Source organism: Heloderma suspectum, chromosome 5 (genome assembly GCF_057233095.1).
Source record: "Heloderma suspectum isolate Gila_16-S chromosome 5, 16-S_ref, whole genome shotgun sequence".
Lineage (NCBI taxonomy): Eukaryota > Metazoa > Chordata > Lepidosauria > Squamata > Helodermatidae > Heloderma > Heloderma suspectum.
Window position 1 is genome coordinate 231,360,017 of NC_139462.1, and position 23,729 is coordinate 231,383,745.

The window sequence follows — 23,729 nt, forward strand, 5'->3', positions numbered from 1 at the left end:
CAAGGCTAAAAGACTGTCCTCTCAATTGAGCCCCTTGTTCTCTGTTGGTCTATAGCTCAGCAGTTTGTTTCCAGTAGCACAAAAGTATATTTTGGCAGGGTTTTCTGCTGCAAGGTAGTAGGCTGGATGCAGATGTAGTGATCCTTGGAGTAGACCCACTGAAATCAATGGGACCCATGCTAATCAGGAATGATTTCAACTCCAAGTCTACTCCAAGTATTACTAAGTCTGGATCCAACCCAGTATATATTTAAACAATTAAAAATGGTCCTTTGGCATGAGGAAAAGCAAGTGTTCAGGGCTGCTCCAAATAGGGTTGCCAGGCTGGCTGGATCCAATGCTGACCATCTGCCAAGGGAATGGAAACCACTGGTGGAATGGATTTCATCTCCCCCCCCTCCATACCCTCCATGCCTGCTCTATCTGGAACAGATGTGGGATGCGTGCAGGGAGTCCTGTGGTGCGAGTGGAAGCCCACACTCACGGCATTGGATTTAACCCAGAAAATGGTCGAGGAGTCAGGAGAAGCCCTTGTTGCATCATCCTTCAGTTGCAAGGCTATTACAAAAGAAACAACCATAGAAGGTTTCAACTGGTTTCAACTTGGCCACTTTATCCCAAGATGAGCCTTCGGACTCAGGCATTTCCTTTCCTTCTGTCCAGTTAAAGAGGATGAAGATGATAAACTGGAGAGGGTTCAGAGGAGGGCAACGAAGATGATCAGGGGACTGGAAACAAAGCCATACGAGGAGAGACTGAAAGAACTGGGCATGTTTAGCCTTGAGAAGAGAAGACTGAGGGGAGACAGGATAGTGCTCTTCAAGTCCTTGGAAGGTTGTCGCCTGGGAGAAAGGCCAGGATCTCTTCTCGATCATCCCAGAGTGCAGGACACGGAATAACAGGCTCAAGTTACAGAAAGCCAGATTCCGGCTGAACATCAGGAAAAACGTCCTGTCAGAGCAACACGAGAGTGGAATCAATGACCTAGGGAGGTGGTGGGCTCTCCCACACTGGAGGCATTCAAGATGAAGCTGGACAGCCATCTGTCAGGGATGCTCTGGCTTGGACATCTGCATATGATTTGATGAGTCATTTGAGGTGGACTGAACAGTTGTTAATTATTCCATGCTATGCAGCATCAATGGAAGCAGCCTGCTTTAAGAAGCACGTGTGTGTGTGTGTGTGTGTGTGTTTGAACTGATGAAAGCAGGAACTGGGGTCTGAACAGTGCAGCAAGATATTACAACACCCTTTCCCAGCCTGGTGCTCTCCAAATAATGTGGACTTCCACTCCCATGAGCCCAAGCCAGCATGCCCAAAGATCAGGAGTTCTGGGAGTTGTAGTTCAAAACATCTGGAGGACAGCAGGTTGGGGAAGGCTGCTTTATAGTGTAGGCCCCAGTAGGGGTGAGGATATTTGGGCTCCAGTTCAGGCAGCAAAATGTCTTGGTGTGGCACCAGTTCAGTTTCTCCTCTCTGTGGTGGACGAATGATTGAAACTAGTCTTCAAGGGGGCTTCTGGACTGAGAGTTGGATAGAGAACCTGCGTTGCATTAGCAGAAGGGCTGTGCCCCTGAATGGTGGCTCTGTTCAGTTTGGGGGGTCTCCCCTCTCACCTCACAGTAACAGCATTGGTGTGGCCATGTTTCACACTCAGCGTCATGTTCTCTTGAGTTGCTCAAATATGTCATCAGATTTATGCTGCCTCCATTTCTCATTCTGTGGTTGGCCTCAGATATGGCAGAGGGGTTTGGTGTACAGGTCTGGACTGTGACCATCAGAAATGTCAGTGTAAATTTTATGGTGTAAAAGCTGAGCAGCTTTTGCAGTGTAAAAAGATGGAGCAAAAAGACAGGTGTATTTGTGTGTTTTGAAATTGTGTAAATAAATATGCCCAGTAGCCTTGGCCAGCCATGACTCTCAGGGATTTGCTCACTGCACACCCTTCAAACATATAAAGTCATTTTTGTTGTATATGTAGAATTTTAGTGACGAACAGCCTGATATTGCGCATTATGAAAGGTGCACATTAGGTGACAATGATACACCAGGAGATTAAGGAAGAGTTTCTATGGAGAAGCAAAGGGGGGTATGTTTTAAACACCATCTATCCCATCTCATGATATAAAAAAAGAAAAGCCAGCCGTATTGGCCCATGAGGAAAATGTCAAAATCCAGAGTAGGGCAATACTTTGATTTGGGACTCAGCAATATGTCACGTAGTGAGCAAGCTTTTGAGTACTGCAGAACTCTGCATCAGATTGGATGTTAAGCATCCAGCCCACATCAAAAATGAGTGGGGCTGAGCTGGCTTAGTTTTAAATCCATAAAGTCTGCACTGGTCACAGTCTTAACATGGAGTGTAGGAAGGGATGGCAGATTTACTGTGCAAACGTAGGAATGTCTACTCAGAAGCCCCACTGAGTTCAATGAGACTTGCACCCAGGTAAGTGTGTACAGTAGCCTTCCCCAATCTGGTGTCACCCTGATGTTCTGGACTCCAATGCCCATCAGCCCCTACTGACATGGCCAATGAGCAGGAATGCTGGGAGTTGTAGTCCAAAACATCTGGAGGGCATCAGGTTGGGGGATGCTGGTGTATAGGATCGCATCCCTATTTGGATTCTCTCAGCCTAGGTGCTCTGCAAGCTTCCGGTTACACCAAGGGATTCTGGAACAACGAATCAGGTATAATGGTTGATTCCCAATTTTGGAGAACATAACGTCCAACTATTACTCAGATCCCAGTCTCCAGCCTTAAGTGATACACACGGGTTCCTTGTCAGTCATTCCACCCAAGTTAAAACTGAAGGAAAAAATTATACCCAGTCTTTTTATTTACAGTAAGATAGTTTTGGAAAACAGATATTGGCAGTTTTCAATTAGTGCAAGACCAATTGCTGGCAAGTGCATAATGGATTTTTTGTGGAAAGACAAAAGATGCACTCTATGTGGGGCTGCCTTTGAAGACAGTTCAGAAGCTGCAGCTCGTGCAAAATGCAGCAGCCAGATTGATAATGGGGACCAGAAGGTCTGCACATGTAAGACCTACTCTGGCCCACTTGCATTGGCTGCCGATATGCTTCCGAGCCCAATTCAAGGTGCTGGTTTTAACCTATAAAGCCTTACACGGCTCAGGACTGCAAGACCTGATGGAGCACCTCTCCCAGCTCAAACATACTCGTACACTGCAAAACATCTAAGGTCCTCCTCCAGGTGCCTACTCCAAGGGAGGCTTGGAAGACAGCAACAAGGGAGAGGGCCTTCTTGGTGGTCCCCCCCCCCCCAATTTATGGAATAATCTCCCCGATGAGGCCTGCCCAACGCCAACATGGTTATCTTTTTGGTGCCAGGTCAAGACTTTTATTTTTCCAGGCATTTGGCAGCATGTGATGAGTTTTAATTGATCCTGGATTTGTTTTATGGTTTGGCTGATCACTCAAAGTTGTTTTTAGATGTATGTTGTCTTTGTATACACTGTCTCTGTGTGTTTTATATTTTAAATTTTGCATATTGTACTTTTAATGTTTTAATCTTTGTAAACTGCCCAGAGAGCTTCGGCTATGGAGTGGCATAGAAATACAATACATCTTAAAAAAAATTTTTTTTTTAAAGAAGTGGAAAAACACAAGAAGCTTAGGAGTGAGAGACGATGTCTGGACTCCCCACCCCTCGTAAAATTCTGTGAATGAAACAGGGAGATTGCACGATAAAAGCCTGGCCTGAAAGCGCCCTAAAACTCCATTTATTCAAAGAAACACCAAAACAGATTTGGCCTTCATTTTTTAATAATGTTTTAGGATGCAGGTACAAAAAAAGGTTAATGCATTAACTTTTTTTTAAAGACATGATAAATGCACTGCAATAAGGATGTTTTTACACACACAGAATATATATTTCTCTATATAATATTAACGCAGAGATATAAAATAAGTTATAACTGTCCTGGTTCCGTCTTCCCCGCCCCCTCCTCCAGTCACAGTAGAAATTCAGCATATACAAAGCAACAAGGGCTGCATCCCACCCCTGACACTAACAAAATCACAGGGCAGAGAAGAGGCTCTGAAAGGAGGGCGAGGCAGAGCAACAGGACACTGCTTGGCTCAGGCTCTACAAATTGGGAGACGGTTCAGAATGATGATTCTAGACATCTCTCAGAGGTGAGTGTTGGCAGGGCTGCGGGGGATGTGCAAATGGATGCTCGGGGGACAGAACTCTTACATGTTATGTCCCCTGCTTCCCCTCTCAACAATGGACTGAGCAGGAAATGGAATTCTAGAGACCTGTAATTATATATATATGATCCAGGATTTATCTTCTACCTTCTGTTGGCAGAAGGGCTTTGCTCATGGATGATGCCTACACCAAATTTCTGGGGATCCCCCCCCCCACCACAGCTCACCCCTTTCAACAGGGTCCTCCAACCTTCTCTCTAACATTTTCAGGGGGTCGGGGGGCTGCCATGAGGAGGAGGAGGGCAGGGAAGTCTGCCAGGCCAGCTGCACACACCTACATCTGGATCCAATCATATATATGATATGGTGAAAGGTAAACATACTGAGCAGTATTAGTCCAGCCACAGTTGAGCCCACGTTCAAAGAGATGTGAAAACCGCTGCCCTGTTTTAGGGGTAGAAGATGCCAGGAAGTACTTGCTCCTGTTCTTAATCCTTGGTTCTTTGCCCCTCATCTTGCCAGCATTTCCATTCAAAGGGCTCATTGAGCTACTAACCCAGCCTTCCCCACCCTGGTGCCCTCCAGACATGTTGGGCTACAACATCCATCATCCCCAGCCAGCATGGCTAAAGGGAACCCATACAACTCCAGTTATACTGTTCTCAGAAGCCCAGCAGCGCTCGCAAACTAGCAATACCATTAACCAGAAAAGGACTTACTGGGCAGAATCCAACGGGATTCTTATGGCCCCGCTGATTCCGTTCCGCAAGCAGTGGATCCCACCAATTCCGCAGCGCAAGTGGGACCCACCGCTTACACAAGGGAGATTTAGGGGAAGCCCTGAAATGAGCAGAAACACTCGTTTCTGGAAGGAGGCAGGTTGGTAGCGCTCCCTTATGTGAGTTCCGCCGACCTGTCTCCTTCCAGAAAGGAGCATTTGCGCTCCTTGCAGGTTGCCTCAGAAGCACTAAATTGCCGTTGCGCAAGTGGTGGAGGCCTCTTGCGCAACAGAATTGGTGGTGCATAAGAGAATCAGTGGGGATGTAAGCACCCCACTGGATTCTGCCCATTGGGTTGTATCCAATGTTAGTACAAGTTAAGTGCCATTCACTTCAATAGGTCTACTGTAAACAGGACTACCACTGGCTAAAACCCAAGGCTTTATGTTTGAATCCCCAAAATGTCCCAAACACTGAAAGTGTGTTCTAGTTTTTCATCTGAGGTCCCCCCACCAGTCCCACAAGAAAATGCAGAAGGCCAGCCTAGGAGTAATTCATTTCCTATGGCTAAAACAGGTCCAGGACTGGCCCCCCACAGAGTTATTCTGCAGATAAATCTGTACCACAAGTATTCAAAAATTTAAAAAGACACGACAGGCAGGAAGACTGAACATTGAAAAGTGTTCCACAAAAATGCCTAAGATCCAAGTGCAAATTCTAAGCACCACTCTCACCCAGAGGTATTGTTCATCTGAGGTTTTGGCTCAGGGTCCATCAGCGATTACAGTGCTGATTTAAAGCACTGGGGACAAATCATACAGGAAGATCAAACTGTTTGACGGAACGATGCCGGAATCTATCCTCGCTCAAATCACTAATCACAGCCTGTTTCACTCCCTAGGGATGGGCGAGCACGTGATGCCTGAGCTTGTCGAGGTTCTCTAGATTCCTCCTAGAAGCTCAGTTCACCTTGTTAGCATTCCCAAATGTGAATGTCTTTTTTTTTCAATCTGGAAAAATGCACATTTTATTAGGAAAAATGTGCATTTTTAAAATTGCATTTTTCCTGATCAAAAATGCACATTTCCCCCATAGGCTAAAGCATGACAATGCAGATTTGGGGGGAGAAGATGCCTTTGCGCAAGTGCACATTTTCAGAAGTGGACACTTGCGCAAGTGCGCACCTTTGAATGCAAACGCAAGTTGGGAAATTGCAACTATTTCCTGGCAACTGTGATCCTGCCAGTGTTTGGGGCTGCGAATGAGACATGTTTGCACGATTTCCAAACAGGAACGAAAGTCTTGTACAACCCTATCACCCCCTCAATTCCTATCATACTTTCCCTCTTATCAACACATATCAGGAAACCAGGATGTTGCTAGGGAAGAGTTAATTACATATCCTCATGAGAAAATATGGGACTTAAGGTTGGATCCAGATTGAGTCATACAATACATAGACCTGTTGAAAGCAGTGGGACTTAGGTTAGTTATGACTAATTTAATTCTCACTGATTTCAATGGGTATACTCTAGGTATGACTCAATCTGGACAAAACTAGCTTTGCATCAGGTTCCTCTCCACACCTGAAAATTGTTACTAGCCAAAAGGTAACCTCACATCTCAACAGGTACAACTTAGGTATATTCACTTTGTTTCTCTCCCGCTATCCCAGCTTTTTTTCTGGCGGCTTCTCACTCTGCTAGTTTCCTCTTCGATGGAGGGATGAGATGGGACGGAAGCTCATTTGGAAGCTCATGGCCTTCCAACTTGACTTTGATGAGATGATTCGCCAGAGCAAACTCTTCGTCATCCAACATCCCATCCTTATCGATATCAGACAGTTTCCAAATCTTGCCCAGCACTGTGTTTGGCAGCTTGGACCTCACCATCTCCTTCTTGGCATTAGCCCCAGTTATTTTACCATCAATTGGCGACAAAGTGTAGAAGATCTCATCATACATGGGCTTATCTCGGGCCACCACCCAATTGGCATCGTCGATTCCTTCTCCCGCTCCTTCGCCATAGCCGTGCCCAAACGGGCCGTGCAGGGTGCCTTCAAAGGCGCCTCCTTTCACCATCTGGACAGGCCTCTGGGACTCCTCCTGGCGTACCAGCACCATGAGCTGTGCAATGTCATTCGCCAACATATCCTCGACAGCCTCCAGCAGCTTGTTCTTTAGGGGCTGGAACTTGCTGAAATCCTGACCCTGCAGCTGCTCCTGAAAGATGCACAACAGACAGAACAGGGTGACGATTGTGTTACCATTCAATGTGCCACTCATCACTATCCCCATCACCGCCATGTGTTTGTATCCTGCTTTTCCATCCAAAAGGAAGCCCAAAGTGGCTAACATCATCACCATACAGAACAATTACAAGCATAGCAGGGGTGGCAACTTGGGGCAAGGGGGTCCAAGGCAGTTTTCCCTGCTAGACACCCTTTCCCCAGGCTGCACTCTGTAGGGTGCTGCAGCATACATGACATTTAAAACACACATACAAAAGGGTTACAGAATGCTACATGGACCAAATGTAGCTTGTTTTTAATTTAGATTTGACATGTATAGTGCTTTATGGTGGCAGCCACACATTGCCTGCCTCTAATGCATAATATCAAATAAAACTTCAAAAGACAACAATATGAAAAATTATCTAACAATTATCATAGAGTTCTCCCCATCCAATCTCTACAACCATGCGCCAGTTTGAAAACTAGCTTCATCCCAATGACCGATTCGGCAGGAACAAGCTGAGACCTAAGAGCATTTTCAGTTTCTTACAGGATAAGCGTTTCCCATCTATTCTGCACCGAGCCGGCTAATGACTTTAAGAAGGACTGCAACTGGAAAAAGGCATCGCTGGCTTAGAACGAATTGTTATACCGCACAGGGACACAGGTTATTGGTCTGCATACCCAATTGTATACACTGCTTGTTGAAGTCAAGAAACTCCTGTTGGCTAAAGAGGGCTTCCAGGTTAAGGTAGTCTCTTACCCACTCCTTATGTAGCAGAAAAGCAGAGCTGGTGCTTTACAACAGTGACAGAGATTTTAATATCTAATCCCCTCCTTGCTTGTAGGCAAAGATGTATTAATTACCTCCCAAGTAATAACACTTCCTTTGGCAGCTAAGAAAATATGAGCCACGTTTCAAAAAAAAAAAAAAAACAACCTCGGGGAAGGGAGGACATGAGTTCCTTTTATACTGTATTTTAAACATCTATATAGTTTATTGCAGAGGGATTATGTATTTACACATCTGGTTGCTGATTATGTTAAATGGTTTGCTTGCTTGCATTTATGTTGTGCTGGCCTACGGCTTTAAGCAATAAAGTTGTTCACACGATCTCCTCCCCATCTCAGTGTTTGAAGCAGCCAAAATTCAAAAACGTACTTACTACACATTCATGCAGTGTTTGGAGGAAAGGCTGATTAAGATGTCAAACACCAGCCTTCCCTGACCTGGTGCCCTCCAGATGATTTGGGCCACAATGCCCAGCATTCCTGACCATGCTGGCTGGGGCTGCTGGGAGTTGAAGTCCAAAACCTCCAGAGAGGCACCAGGTTGGGGAAGGCTGTCAGATACAGAGTGGCGGACCGGTGCTGCTATCTTGCCTGCATTGCTCCATCACGTCATAACATCGTGCAAGATGGGAGGTGCTCACTGGCCACGTTCTGTCACAGAAGCTTCGAGTTGCATGCTGTGGTAACACAGATCATGTCACACTACCCACTAGGACAGCCTTCCCCAGTCTACTGTCCTCCAGACATTTTGGACTTAAGAACATAAGCAGAACCATGCTGGATCAGACCAAGGTCCTTCTAGTCTAGCTTTCTGTTCACACACAATGGCCAACCAGCTGCCCACATGAAACTCCCAAGCAGGACACGAGTGCAACAGCACCCTCCTGCCCGTGTTCCCCAGCAACTGGTGCACGTAGGCTCACTGCCTCTGGTACTGGAGGTAGCACAAAGCCATTGGGACTAGTAGCCATGGATAGCTTTTTCCTCCAGGAATGTGTCCAACCCCCTTTTAAAGCCATCCAAATTGGTGGCCATCGCTACATCCTGTGATAGCAAATTCCATAGTTTAACAATGTGCTGTGTGAAGCTGTCCTTCCTTTTCTCTGTCCTGAATCTCCCACCCATCAGCTTCATGGGATGACCCCACCAGGTTCTTGTATTATGAAAGAGGGAGAAAAATGTCTCCCTATCCACATTCTCCACACTGTGTATAATTTTTTACACCTCTATCATGTCTCCCCTTACTTGCCTTTTTTCCAAGCTAAACAATCCCAGCTGTTGCAACCTCCCCTCATAGGGGAGATGCTCCAACCCCTTGATCATTTTAGTTGCCCTTTCCTGCTTTTTTTCCCACAACTCTACAATATCCTTTTTTAGGTGTGGTGACTTCACCTCCCTTCAGCCCCATGGATGCCAGTTGTAGTCTCTGGAGGGCACCAGGTTGGGGAAGGCTGCACTGCGGTGTGAGCCTATGAGTCAATCCTGTTTAATAGCCCTGAATTCAAGATAGAGCTCCTTAGGAAATGGCCATTTCCATATGGGCTTGCCTTGCCTTTAAGATCAGCAGCAAAAGCCCAGCTCTCTGTTAGGGGCAGGTGGACGTGTGATGTTGGAGCTTGCTGAGGCTCTTTGAATTTCTCCTTGAAGCTCATTTTGCCTTGTTCATGTTCCCAAATGCAATTGTCTTTTTTTCCAATGGGGAAAATGCTAATTTTTGCCTGGAAAACACTTAGTAGCCACTTTTTGGCCAAGCAGTAAGTGCCACCTATGCTTTTCTGCTGTGGCGCCCTAGCTGTGGAATGAGCTTCCCAGAGAAACTCCCATGGCCTGGCAACTATGTTGTGCTCTTTCTCGTGCCAGGTGAAAACCTTTCTATTTTCCCAGGCATTTTAGTCTGTTAGCTCTCTTATTTTAAATCTGCTATTGTATTTTAAATCTCTGTATTGCTTCTAGGCCTTATTCTGGCTGGTACTTTTCTACTGTAGTTTTAAAGTTCACATTGTATATTGTACTTCATGATGTATTTTATGGTTATAATTGTTGTAAACTGCCCAGACAGCTTCAGCTATTGGGCAGTATATAAAAAATAAATGTAATAAATACATAATAAATAAAAGTGCGCACCTCAAATGCACACTTCTCCACCACAGGCTGAAGTATGAAAATGTGGATTTGAGGGGGAAATGTGCATTTTGCAAGGGTGCACTTTCGAATGTGAACACGAGCTGGGAAATTGTGAACATTTCCTGAGAATTGCACTCCTGCTCGTGTCTGCATTCGGGGTTGCAAATGGAACACATTCATATGATTTGCAACCAGGAACAAAATTCTCATACATCCCCACTCTCTGTCCTGTCCGTTTGTGAGGCCAAGCAGGAGAGCACAAGAGATGGGGCTTTTTTGGTGGCGGCACCAAGGTTATGGAACTTTCCGCCAATGGAGATCTGCCGGGCTTCTTCTTTACTTCCTTTCAGACCATTATTGAAGGCTTTTCTGTTCCAGTCAGCTTTCCAAGCATGACTTGCATATTTATATGGTGCTGCTGATCTTGAGGTTTAATTACTGTCTCTTTTAATGTAGTTATTTTAACTGTGTAGTTTTGTATTGCTAATTTTTCTGTTCACGCCACTGTGATGTTTGTTATGTTCTAATTTGTAAGCAGCTTTGATTCCTTTTGTTAAAAAGTGGACTAAGAGCATTATTGCAATCCTGTGCATGTCTTCTCAGAAGTAAGTTCAGCTGAGTTTAGTGGGACTTACTCCTGTGTAAGTGTGTACATGGGGTCACGAAGAGTCAGACATGACTTAACGACGGAACAACAACAACAAGTGTGTATAGGTTTGCAGCCAAATAAACTAAACTTAACTAACACTGTTGCGGTTTCTTGCATTGGCCAAAGTGGACTCTGTCTGGCCCACAAAACCTTGTGCCACATTCTATGGGTTAGTCCTTAAAATGCCATAGGATTTTAATGCCAGTGTTTTAACATAACCAGTTACATGGCTGCCACTCTGGAACTGAGAAATAACACATCTTTTATCTCTGTTACAACAATAATCAGAACTGAAAACTAGATTCATTCCTGGGGTAAAACATTCCTTCCAAACTGGAATGTTCTCGAGGTGGTGGCAGCAGAGTTCAGCTCTGCTTCAAACCCATTCAGTGCAGTTGAAACCCAGCAGTTTCTGTCGCTTCCCCCAGATTCTATTGTTTCTGGCACTCACTTGCATCTTTTTCAGATTAGGAAAGTCTCCCGGTGAAATCTGATGCTCCCGCTCAATCCGTCCATAGATCTCTCCCAAATTGTTCACCAGTTCTTTCTTCTTATTGTCTTTGCCAAACACGGATGGCATTTCCTTCTTAAGCGCGCTAATGATGTAAGCATGAACCTAGGGACAGCACAGAGAGGGTGGTCTTAGTATTCTCTTAAAAGACTAGCAATGGGATCACGGCAATGTCGATAGCATAGAATGCTCCTGTATCCCTGACACTGGCAACCTGTCCTTCATCCATTTTCAAAAAAGAAGTATCTCCTTCTCCACAGTATGATGCTTTATTGTTCTTACCTCATGTATTGTCAGTGTCATTCTGAGGGTAGCTTGTGTCAAGAGACTGTGATGTGCTCAAAGCCACCCAAGAAACGTCATGGCAGAACAAGTATTTAGGATCACCGAGTTGCAAGATACCTGCTCCATCAACACTCTTATTAAAAAGAACACACCAAACCAACAGAAAATGCCCATCAGGTCTAACAGGGAGCTGCGATGATATAGTGCAGCCTTGTGCCTCCCAGACATGGTGGACTACTATCATCCTTAGCTGGCAGGGGCACTGTCTGGGCCAGCTGGGGCTGATGGGTGCAGGAGGCTGACACAGTGGATAATCTCAGAGTTGGATGGGGTGGTGGTGTTGGTCTGGATTCAAATCTCCACTCACCTGTGAAGGTCGCTGGGTTTCCTTGAACAGTCACACTTTCTCAGACCCTGAATGTGAACAGAACTCACCCACCTAGTAAAAATCCCGGGCCAATTTCACTGGAATGAAAGATTCCCCCAAATCTTGCAGTCTCCATTCATGGCACCTCCCAGGGCCTTGCAGACAGGCAAAGTATTCCCAAGGACGTAGGTCTGGAGTGTTGAACCTCTTTCAGGTGGAGGGCTGAATTCAATGTCACAGCAGCTCTCGGGGGCCACGTTCCAGTGGTGGGTGGGGCCAAAGGCAAAGGGGGGCAGGGCCAAAATATTAAAAATACCAGCATATTTTAGCTTAAAGCTTTAACTGCCATTAACTAAGCCCTTGGAGAGGCATTTCGACACCTTAGAATGGGGAGAAAACTGGAAAAGCCACACTATTGGCCTCAGGGGGATGGGCGTGGCCACGGAAAAGGGGGCGTGGCCATCTGGAGAACTGGGGGGGGCAGAGGTTCAGTGCTCCTGTCATAGGTGGCTCTGGGTGGACAATGTGGCCAAAGCCTGAAGCCCCCAAAGTTTCTCACTTTCAAACACAGTATCATCTGACCTTCATTCGCTCATTGGATCCTTTTTCAATGGTTACTACTTTAAGGGTTCTTACGCTTAAAGGAGGCATACAAATCCGGTTCATAAATAAATCACACAAAGACTGCAGCATTTTTTCTCACTACTGCCACAAGAGAAGAGCTGTATGTCCACACCAGCACTTCCTTTCACACTGCTGGGCGGGGCATTATGCTGGGCTTGCTCAGACGCCTCATGACAGCCTTTCTCAAGCTGGTCCCCTGAAGATGTTTGCACTTCAACTCCCATCAGCCCCAGCCAGCATAGCCAATGATCTGAAATGCTGGGATTTGCAATCTGGAGGGCACCAGGTTGGAGAAAGCTGCTGTAGGAAAAGGCCTTCCTTCCACGCCTGATTACCATCAGAAGCCAAGGAAAGCCCTCTGGGTATGCCACTGGGGAGACGCACCTTGGCTAGCCGTGCCCGTTTAATGAGGTCATTCAGCTTCCGGAGGGCGGCATTGCGGGGCAGGCTCTGGATGTCTCTGAAGAGGTCCTGCTCCTCAGCCTCAAAGAGCTTGCGGTTGTCTGGGATGAGCAACGGGTGAGACCAGAAGGAACCGATGTAGACCCGGATCACCTCGGGCGTGTTGACAATCTTGCCCAGAGACCACATGAGAGCGCCGTAGACCCTCATCAGTTGCTGGGTCTCGATCTGGTCCGCTTTGTTGAGGACCACCCTCATTTTATCCTCATGGTTTTTCAGCGCTTTGATGACCTCCGAGAATTCGTCTGAGATGTCCAGCTTGTGGGCATCGAAGAGGAGGATGATGCGGTCCACCCGCTCTGCAAACCACTCTAGGACAGCAGCAAAGTCGTACCCTGTTGGGAAGGGAAGCGGAGAAGAGGGGCCCATGAGAACAGAAGCAATGCCTCTTGGGATGCATTCACAGCTGCCCCTGGAAACAAAGTCAGTTAAGCCAGGGGTGGGAACCGAATGAGCCCCCACCTAGCCCTGGATGGGCTGGATGATGTCAGGGGGCATACTCCCCACCCACAGCTCCTGGTTCCCAGAACCCCATCCAGTACTGGGAGGTAACAGAGGGGGTTCCTCCAGGGGGCGGGGCTTGGAGGCCAAGCTCCACCCCCGAAGGACTCCAAGGCGACTCCACAGGCCTGATGGGGAACCTCCATGGGGAAGATTATGCCCATGGGGTGGAGGTTCCCCATCCCAGGTTTAAAAAATGACCATGCCAATGTAGCTCGGGGGAACACAGGTGAATGCTCTGTGGAATCATTTGGCGCACTGTTCTAGCCCACTTTATTACATGTGTACACCATTCTAAGGGCGGACCCACATACTTTTGGCTCTGGCCCTGACTACCGCTTGCTTTGGCCTCGCTCATCACCAGCATACGGCCGACAGATGGCCCACGAGGGAACGCGGCCCTCGGCAGAAAAAAGGTCGCCCACCCCTGTTTGCCAGGCAGTACTTCATCTTCAGACCAGGTGCTGAGGTACTCTCAAAGAAGGCATAAAAGCCAGATGATAGCAAATTGCCACCTTCACACTGAAAAGAGAGTGGGACGTCCTGGTAAGTGCCAACAGGACAAGGATGAGCAAAGTTAGTACTTCTTTTATTGCACAGCCCACAGAAACTGGAGCAATACTGGCTAATTACAGCCTAATCTAGTACCTAGATTAGTCCCCAGGATATTTTTTTATCAATCAATGGTAATCTATTCGACCATCTAGATGATACCTTCATCAAGATAGATGTCATCCATTACATAACAATACAGCACAAGTTGCAATATCCTGCTGAACAACAGAAACTGTAGAAATCATTCAGACTTCATAGGACTCCACTATCATGTGTGGTTAAGAACTACCAAGGTCAAATATGGGATATCACTGTGTGAAGGACCACAGCCTACAAAGACATAAGGGTGTCAAGAAATTCACTATTATTTAATGGGCAGGCCTGCACCATCTACGAAGTAGCACTTACAATAAGATGTACCCACCACTACACCAGCAAAAAGACGCTGATGTTGGGGAAAGGACGTAGAGCTTTACTGCATCCTGATCCTAAATGTTGGTACTGTTGTATGATACTTACAATCAGTCTGCACTGCACCTCTTTCCAACCGTTTGGTCCCATAATCCCTAAGCTGCCCTGGGTTGTATACATATGAACATTGAAGACACTCACCAACTAGCAAAGACCATCCCTAAAATGCTGTTTAGGGGAAACATTTACTGGAAAGAGCAACTGCACCTCTCTTTCCTGGCTTGACAGAATCAGTTGTTCTTTTTGAAAGCACACTAGGAAGAGAACAAGCTGCATTACTCTGGTGTCCGTGTCAAACCACACTGATCTCATCTTAAGGGTTATTGGCAGAGTATATTCCTGCTTCTGATGGCATTATTCACGCTAGAGAGGGTTGTAATACATTTAATCAAAGGAGCTGTGTACCCACAACTCACAATTCAGAATGAGAGCTGAAACAAAATCCAGCCCCCAGACAAAGCCTCCATGTCTTCCTGAGTTTTGATGCCAAATATTTTCCAGATGTACAACTATTTCATATTCAGCATGAGCATCCAAAAGATGTTGCGGTGGGGCAGTCAGCATATTTGATGAGCAGCCATTTGTGCATGACAGCTGACAGGCAGCAGCAGTCAGTACCTAACATGTGGCATGCAACATTTCACGGTAGCCATTAATGACATGCAATAGAATTGACTAAGTTTGATATTGCTGACATATTTAAAACATTGATCTCTGAATTGCATTTGACCATTTTTGCACACCTCCTAGCTTCCCATCCGGTCTCCCCTCTCTAGCAAAGTGCAGTTACTTGTGCATGGAGGACAAGCTGCTTGCAAAACACAGAGAAGGAAGGCTGGATGGCGATATGGGATGTACCACTCCCTCCATGGCTTGTTTTATGTGGAACCAAGCTCTACCAAGCACTACTGCCAGGGTGCTGAACTGCTTGCAGCCCAAGGGCTGTGTTAGACTTCGGAGAAGCTCTTGGGGGGGGGCCGCACTCCAGTGGTGGGTGGGGCTGAATAAAAAGGGGCAGGGCCAAAAGGAAAAGGGGGAGGGCCAAAAACACCATCATATTTCAGCTTAAAGCTCTTCCTGCCACTTACTAAGTTTTCAGAGAGGCATTTCAACCTTTTAGAAAGGGGCGGAGGGGGAGGGGATGAAACCATGCAAAAGCTGGGAAAGCACCAATTGGTGGGGGGGGGATGGGGCAGGGCCATCCTTGCAACATCCTGGGACAACCAGCAGGCCACATTTGGCCCACAGGCCTGAGGTTCCCCACCCCGACTCTATCAGGCTCCTCTGCATGAGAGCACTACCATGGTGCGAATGAATTATGTTTCAAGAATTTGCTGACACCCGCTCAATATTTGGGCAGGGAGGAGGGACACAGTCTGTTTTTGTAATGCAAAGGTGCAAAACTGTTGCTGATTTACATTGTACTAGAAGGCTGTGGGTAACCAGCTGGGTCAGAAACTCCAGGCTAAGAAAGGCTTATTCTTTCTCCAAGAGAAAAACAGACAGCAAAAGGAGAGGGCGGGGAACACCTTGGCAAAAGCAAAGGTTTCCAGAGTAGAATGACAGAAGTGATGCTCCACGGCAGTCCATTTGCACTCCTTTCTCAGCCAAGAAAGAGGAGCCGTTTCAGACTTCCAGAGCTAACATTTACATTAAGACAACACATTCCAGCTTACAACTGCATGAGTGCTGATTTTACCAGAAAGGGAAGCGGACCCCAGATTCAGACCTCTTTACATTACTGCATAGTAGAAGTGATTGTCAGCTAAAGCAGAGTTGTGCAGATGTGAAGTGTGAACAGTTGCACAGATGTAAAAATACACAAGGGCACAGAATTACGCTTCACATTTTTGAATGACCTCATCAGGATTTAAGCCTGATTCCAAGAACTAACCTTCTCCCTGTGCTTGACCCCACCTACTCTTGGCCAGACCTGGGAGTGGATGTCAGATCCCAACCACTGCCCAGATTATCAACATTCTTCAGTCCAAGACCAGGCCCTAAAAGATACTTCTGACAAAGTCGTTCAGTGGTGAGGAAAACCCTATTATTAGCTGTTCCTAAGTACTGAACACATTTTCCCCTTCTGTGGTTGTTTGCACTGGCTCCCTGTCCAATTTAAATATCATAGAAACAAGGCTGGGTATACATATGTCAAAATAAATATACATATAAGTTGCTCATCAGTAAATACTTGCAAAGCCTTAACACCCCCCCCCCCCCCACACACACACCACCATTTCCAGTGACTGGTTCTGCTTGATCTGTCTGCTCTTCTGAATCTGAACTTCTGAGTAGACCAGCCTTCCCCTCTGTTGTTCAGTTGTGTCCGACTCTTCATGACCCCATGGACCATAGCACGCCAGGCCTTCCTGTCCTCCGCTCTCTCCTGGAGTGTGCTCAAGTTCATATTCATTGCATCGGTGATATTTATTTATTTATTTATATACCGCCCAATAGCCGAAGCTCTGAACACATCTGAACACACATAGTGATGCTATCTAGCCATCCCATCCTCTGCCGTCCCCTTCTCCTTTTGCCTTCAATCTTTCCCAGCATCAGGGTCTTTTCCAGTGACTTTTCTCTTCACATTAGGTGGCCAAAATATTTGAGCTTCAGCTTCAGTATCTGTCCTTCCAATGAGCAGTCAGGTGCCTTATAAAGGTCTTGGACTACAACATCCACCATCCCCAATGCCGTGCTGTCTGGGGATGGTGGGAGTTGCAGTACAACACCTCTAGAGGGCACCAGGTTGGAGAAGGCTGCCAAACGCGCTATCAGAATAAAACACGATGGAATGTGGGCAAAGCGTGGACAAGGTTTCACTACAGGAAATGGCAAGAAGTGAACCAAAGTAAGCAAGGCATTGGTGACTTTTTCCGACTGGGCGGTTCCTTCTACAAGAACCAGCAGTGAACGTCTGTGGCAGGATGCTTTGGTTCCCCCATGAGCTCAAGTGGCCACCTCTGTGGGAGGGCTGAAATGCAAGAACATCTGGAGGTCCAAGCGCTTACTCAAGTCTTACCTGAGTCTCAGGCCAACCTCTCAGCCAGATATGCCGAGTGTTAGGGAGACACCATTGTCCTAGCCCCAGGCTGCGTTCTGAAGGCTCACATGACAAAGGTTTTAAATTAATTGTTAGCAACGTGTTCCCCGGTGCTGTGCTCATATGAAGCTGCAAGTTAAGTTGCTTGCTGTTATCAGAATTGTTGCTTTCTGGGAGTGTGGCTCAGGTATGGCAACTGTGCTGTGCAGAGAGAGGACCCTACAGAAGTGGCAGGATAGTCCATGTTTGCTGTACGTGAGGCAAGAAAGCCCAGCCATCTTCCCCCAAGTCCACTGTACCATGGCTTAATTAAGATGCCGGCATTGGCTCTGCGATTCAGAATGAGAGGCTGCCATCTCCAAATTGGGCAAAATGTCTTGTGACTGAGGCATCACCCCCACAAGACTCTGCTTTCATTTAACACACAATCAAGTTCCCAGTTCTCAGATCCCAGTAAGGAAAGTATCTCAACAGGCCAAAATTCTTAAGAGTAGGCACAGTGTGTCCAACAGAGAGAAATGGAGCATGCTCGAACTCCTGTTGAAAAACTGCGGGGTGTTGGTAAGAGGGCTACTGAGATCAGTGAGATCTAGGAACTCCACAATGTTAAGTTAGAGTCACGCCATTTGCCAGTTTTTCCTTTTAGTTCAATCCTATACTTTCTTTGGTTGGTCATTTGAAGCCAGACTCACAGTCTCAAATATTTGGTAATGGGCAGCCCTGTTTAAAAATCAGCGTGTACGGTGAGGATTAGTTTGTTAAATTGCTGAATAGCATGTTGCCCTTTCCAAAGCGTGGAGTTTTATGAATGAAGCAGCCAAGACTAGGAAGCAGGTGGCAGCTCTGATACAAATACCTCCATACGGGCATCTGTGCCAACTGCTATAACCCACTTCTTTGGCTGGAGAAAATGAAACAAGACATGAACAATGAACAATGTTAATGAACAAACCAGGACAACGCAGAGGTGGTGATAGAGCAGTCCTGCCAGAGTGGGCCACAACCAGCCCTCCAGCATTCCCCAAGAGGCCTCCCCCGCTTCCCTGTCCCGTCCTGTCCCCCCCACTGCTGATCACTCGGTGGTTTCCTGGCTTTTGTGCAGCTTCCCGTCCCCCGGGAAATGTTGGGAATTGCAGTCCAACACATCTAAAGGGCATGAAGTTGGGGAAGGGTGCTTTAGACTATGTCCTGGCTGTAATCCAAAGGCACATGATAAAGAGCCTTGGGGGCACAACCCTATGCAGGTTTAGACAGGAAAAAGTTTCCACAACAACATGCTGGGAGCTGTAGGACTTTTTTCTGTCTAAACATGTATAGGATTGCACCCTAAATGAAACCAAGTAGCTTGAGTTTCTAAAGAGGACAGTGGTTCCATTGGCACCAATGGTGGTCCCCCCCTCCCTTTTAGCCCCCAATGGGAGGGGAGGTGAATTTAGGGGAGGAAGTGGCTGGGTGGGAAGGTTTAAACTTCCCCTACTTGCATGTGGTGGTCACAATCCAAATTGGGGCCCCATGTGCTTACTTCAAGGTAAAATAATGGTAAGGATCAGCTGTATGTGAGGTATTTAACACAGCATCTAGTTCAGCCCTCGGTATTTGAGCCATCAGGGCGGAATGGAGGCTTGCCATGAGAGCCCCTTGTTCCTGCTTGGGTGGAGGGAAGGGGGCCGGGAACAGAGGCTCATGGGGGCATTCAGGTATGATCACGCTCCCAATATCATATGGAGCACGACTGGTTTCTGCATTTCAAAATGGCTGGTGGTGGTGGTGAGGGCTTTCCTATGTTTTTGAAGACAGCTAATACAAACTAAGCCCATTCTGAGAACTGACCTGAAAGGGGGGCAGGGGGAAATCTCCTATTGCTAGTCCCAAGACACCTTGGCAGTCTAGTATGGAATTCCATAAAGATTTGCAGTAAGATATTTTCCTACCCAAATTCAGAAAGACCCTTGAATGTTTGATTCCCATCTGGGGCGTAGCGAGGCCCAGGCCATTGGGGTCTGAGTCCCAAATTTATTTCTCAGGGCCCCGGATCTAGAGCCCTGAGTGTCCATCAGTGCCAACAGTGGTGGCAGGCATGTAGGGACACGCATGCGCGCGCACACACACACACACACACAAAATAACATATGCAGATTTGTGACCTGTGGGCCTCGGCCCCAAACCTTTTCAGTGCCTAGCAACACCCCTGATTCCCATCTGTTTTAAAAACACCACATCTCACTTGCTATGTGGTCTCTCGGCTTGGCTGCGTCAACCAACACAGCTTTATTTACAGCAGTTTAGTGACATTATTGCATCCTGTGTCACAGGGTAACATCCTGTTTCTTATGTTATCTGATTGTGCAGGCACACCCACATAAAATCATAGGTGCAGAAATGACATTGAGGATGGATGTAGAAGAGTCAGTGGAAAAAAATGGAATCAAGCCATCTTACACAATGCTTTTCCAAGGTAATTTGGCCAATAAAACATTCTGCCACTTTGGGAAGGGCAAATCCAGATACAAAAATAAACCACGAACAGTTGCACAGCCCTACATGCTGCTTTCTAGTTCTATGTTATACTGCTCAAACTATGTCTTCCCAGGTCAAGTCAGATTCTTTAGACCATCCATCCCAACCTGGTGCCCTCCAGATGTCTCCACAGACAAAACCTATTTACATGAAATTCCAGTGTATGTATTTCTCCTTGATGTGCTAGTTAGAATGCAGGATTTTGTCATTCCTGACTTTCCTACACAAGTGAAATGGAATTTGTTTCCACAAGATGTGGTGAAGGCCACTAGCTTGGAGGGCTTTATACGGAGATTCAACAAATGCATGGAGCACATGGCTCCCAATGGCTGGGTTCACACAACACGACAAGCCAGGGTATTGGCTGAGCATGGGCTGAATGTTGGTTGTCATTCAGTCATGGTTTGTGAACCCAGCCATGCTAACAAACCATGGCTTGTTAACCACGAACAACTCACAGTTCATAACCCAACATCAAAACATGTTTTTTTTCTGTGGGTTGTTTGTGATTAACCACAGTGTGTTAACGCAGCTGGGTTCACACAACAACCCCACGATTCAATGACAACCCAAATTCAGCCCATACTCAACCCATACTCTGGCTTGTTGTGTTGTGTGAACCCAGCCATATGCTACTAGTCATGATGGCTATATATTACCTCCAGGAATGGAGGTAGCATGCCTTTGTATACCAGTTGCTGGGGAACCACAGCAGGAGACGGCCTTGGCACTCCTGTCCTGCTTCTGGGCTTCCTATAGGCAGTTGGTTGGTCACTGTGAGAAACAGTATGCTAGACTAGAGAGGCCTTTGAACTGATCCAGCTTCAGGGCTCTTCTGATGCTCTTTAGTGTAGATGGGAAAAGTTTACACAGTCTTGTGTGACTCGTGCATTGAGAACTGCTGCCAAGCAAGGCATCCCAGTACAGGTATATGCAGCAAGTCAGTCATGTATGTGATCTTTAGGTAAGACAGTGTATAGGAGGTGCACACCTTATTCCCCTACCTCTGTGCAGAAGTGTGATATGTGAAGCAGCTCTTAAATTCCTGTTGTCATTATGCCTCTCTCTCTCTCTCTCTCTCTCTCTCACACACACACACACACACACACACACACACACTTACAGGCTTATGCTTCAAGATGCAATTGCAACATGCTTGAAAATCTTCAGAATATCAAATTTAACCACCACCCCCGTCAAAATATTGTTTTCAAATCTGATTTCCAAGCTTTCATCATCACTTTAGTGAAGGATAAACTCAAGGTTTCTCTCCTTCAGTGTCAAACAACCCTGATGCAGTCTCTGTGATGTGGTAGATGCAGTGTTAAGGCACGGATTCAAATTCCCGCTCAACTATTAAGCCCATTGGGTGTGTTGGGCCAGCCACTCTTTCAGCCTGACCTTAGTCAGGATCCTGAAAACCAAAGTGGGGAAAACTGCATCTATACCACTCTGAGCTCTTGGGAAAAATATGTGAGATTACTAAAATAAGCCCTGTGACAAGCACAACAGCAGCTAGCATTCATCATATCCATGCAAGTGGTATGCTGCCTGAAGGGCTTTTTGAATGGGCAATAAAGACCAAAAAAAAGTTCAGTTCCAGGGGGGAATGAGCAATCCCAATATTATTAGCGCAGTTCAAAATTCAAGTAGTACCACCTTTGTCTGACTTTTCTGCATAGTTTTTCACACTGGGAAAAGCATTCAAAAACGTGAGATCTCCCTCTCTGCTCAAAGTGGTATAGTCCTTGCTTCAGATTTTACTTGAGAGGGAGACACAGGCACCCTATCCCGCTTTCCCACACTGGGAAATTTTAAAGCTTTATAGGACATTCCAGAGTAAATCCCGTGATCAATCAATAGCACTGAAAGAATGTGCTCAGCAATACCTACTTGGCTTGCATGCCTCTAAATTTTGAAACCAGACATAAGCCAAATCTGGAAGAAGGGCATCTTTGTCCTAGAAGATGCTCCTTTAACTTTACCTCGGCTAATTCTTTGTTTCTCCCCGGAAAGGATCCCTGGAGTATCGATAACGCTGATGCTCTCTAGTACCGCGTTTGGCAGCTGAGCACATACAAATCTAAGAAGGGGGAAAAAGAGATACAAAAACCATTCACAATAAAGTAATGAGGAGAGTTTGGCCGAGGGAGGGGTGAATCCATCAAGCTCAATCTTGTCAAGGTTCTCATTTTCAACCCCCAACTTGGGTCCACAGCAGATTGCGAGCCTCTTTGTTCCTGGCATGGAAATTCGTACGTATTTCTGTGCACCTTTTCCCAAATGTGTGCATTATTCGTAAGCATTTCTTAAATGTGCACATTTCCCGCCATTGAGAATAGCATTTTCAAATGTATGCATTCTTTGTGCACACATTTCAAATCAACATGTCCCTCCACCCCCTGCCCGCCCTGAAACTCATTGCAAGCCTTGGAAATTTATAGATGTTGTCAGCGAGAGGCATTCCGTTCCATGTCCAGTCTCAGGATGTGTGAGTTGGGGATTCCTGCATAAAACTGCAAGCCCAACAATTTTCTCAGCATCCCTAGTCAGGCCCCACTAATTATTTTTAGAACTCTCCATTATAAATTTTTGACATTGAGCATTTGGCAAATATTCACAGTTTGAATTCAGTAATTGACATCTGGTGTTATTTGACAACCTGCCTGAAAAGATATCTTGAATACTTGACAATTTGTTTAGTACTTGTTTAGAACAGGTTGCACACTCAGTTCCCAGACATAACAACCATGCTAGGAGTTGTAGGCCTTCTTTCTGTCTAAACATGCATGGGATTGCGCTCTAAAGAAGAAACTAAGCCTTAGGAGAGTGGCTGGGTAGCCGGCCAGATGGGCAGCTAATAAATCAAATGCATTTCAAGTTTTTAGAATGGTGGGGCGGGGGGTATCCTCAAATCCGGGATACCACCAGATGATTGGTGGTCAGGAGAAAGGGGGTGGGTCCAGATGGGCTGGATTTGGCCCTGGGCTAAGGTTCTGCACCCCTGCCATAGCGGGACTCGGGCTTCAGAAGGTGCATTAGCCACATCAGCTAGAAACTCCCTGGGAGCGTTCAGGAGTGCTTTGGATTCCATAAGCCTCCCAGGGCCATATTATTTGTTCCGCCACTGCTGCAGAGGGGTCTGGCCACTGTCAATCTGAACTTTGCCAGGAAGTGGTCTGGCCATGACAACGGAGTCACAGACACCCCCCCCACACACAGACACGTGCATGTGTTCCAGACCCCCAGCCTCCCAGAGAGCTTTAATCCCACAGAGAGGATTTCATTTTGTATTAAGGAGCACTCAGTCATGTGAGCCCCACTTGTTGTCTGAAATGGTACAGCCCAGCCAGATTTCCCCACCACCTCAGGGAGGATTAGGCCTCAAACCACATGTTGAGGCGTGTTGGAACAATCCATACTTAACCCCAAACCTGGGAACAATGACTTGTGAATGCCACTAAGGCAAACCCCATGTCTAAAACTGAGACCACAGAATCACTGTCCTGTTAACACCAGCCTGCCACATTCTGTCTCCTTATTCAGAGCCTAACATTGTGGATGTTTTGGAAATAACACTGTGATTATTTAAAGCGCAGGTGGCCATGTTGGCCATAATTAAAAGAAATCCAAAATCACATAGCTTTTATAATTATTGAGTTGTCCAAACACCAAATTAAATTTAGCCCTCACACTGA

The 23,729-nt window shown here is 46.4% G+C and overlaps 1 protein-coding gene across 3 annotated transcripts in view; it reads right to left on the reverse strand.

Annotated features, from left to right (window-relative positions):
• Window positions 1-3,772: 3,772 nt before the first annotated feature.
• The window catches only part of LOC146345288 (EH domain-containing protein 3), a 48,423-nt gene continuing 28,466 nt past the window's right edge, over window positions 3,773-23,729 (reverse strand). For 2 of the 3 annotated variants that reach the window (XM_084859570.1, XM_084859573.1), the window contains exons 3-6: window positions 22,017-22,114; window positions 12,864-13,276; window positions 11,144-11,308; window positions 3,774-7,116 (exon numbers count right to left, since the gene is read on the reverse strand). In XM_084859570.1, the coding sequence (XP_084715696.1) occupies window positions 6,589-7,116; window positions 11,144-11,308; window positions 12,864-13,276; window positions 22,017-22,114 (1,204 nt within the window). In that variant the 3' untranslated portion in view covers window positions 3,774-6,588. Of the gene's footprint in view, window positions 7,117-11,143; window positions 11,309-12,863; window positions 13,277-22,016; window positions 22,115-23,729 lie in introns of all 3 variants that reach the window. The other variant, XM_084859571.1, reaches the window with a different exon arrangement.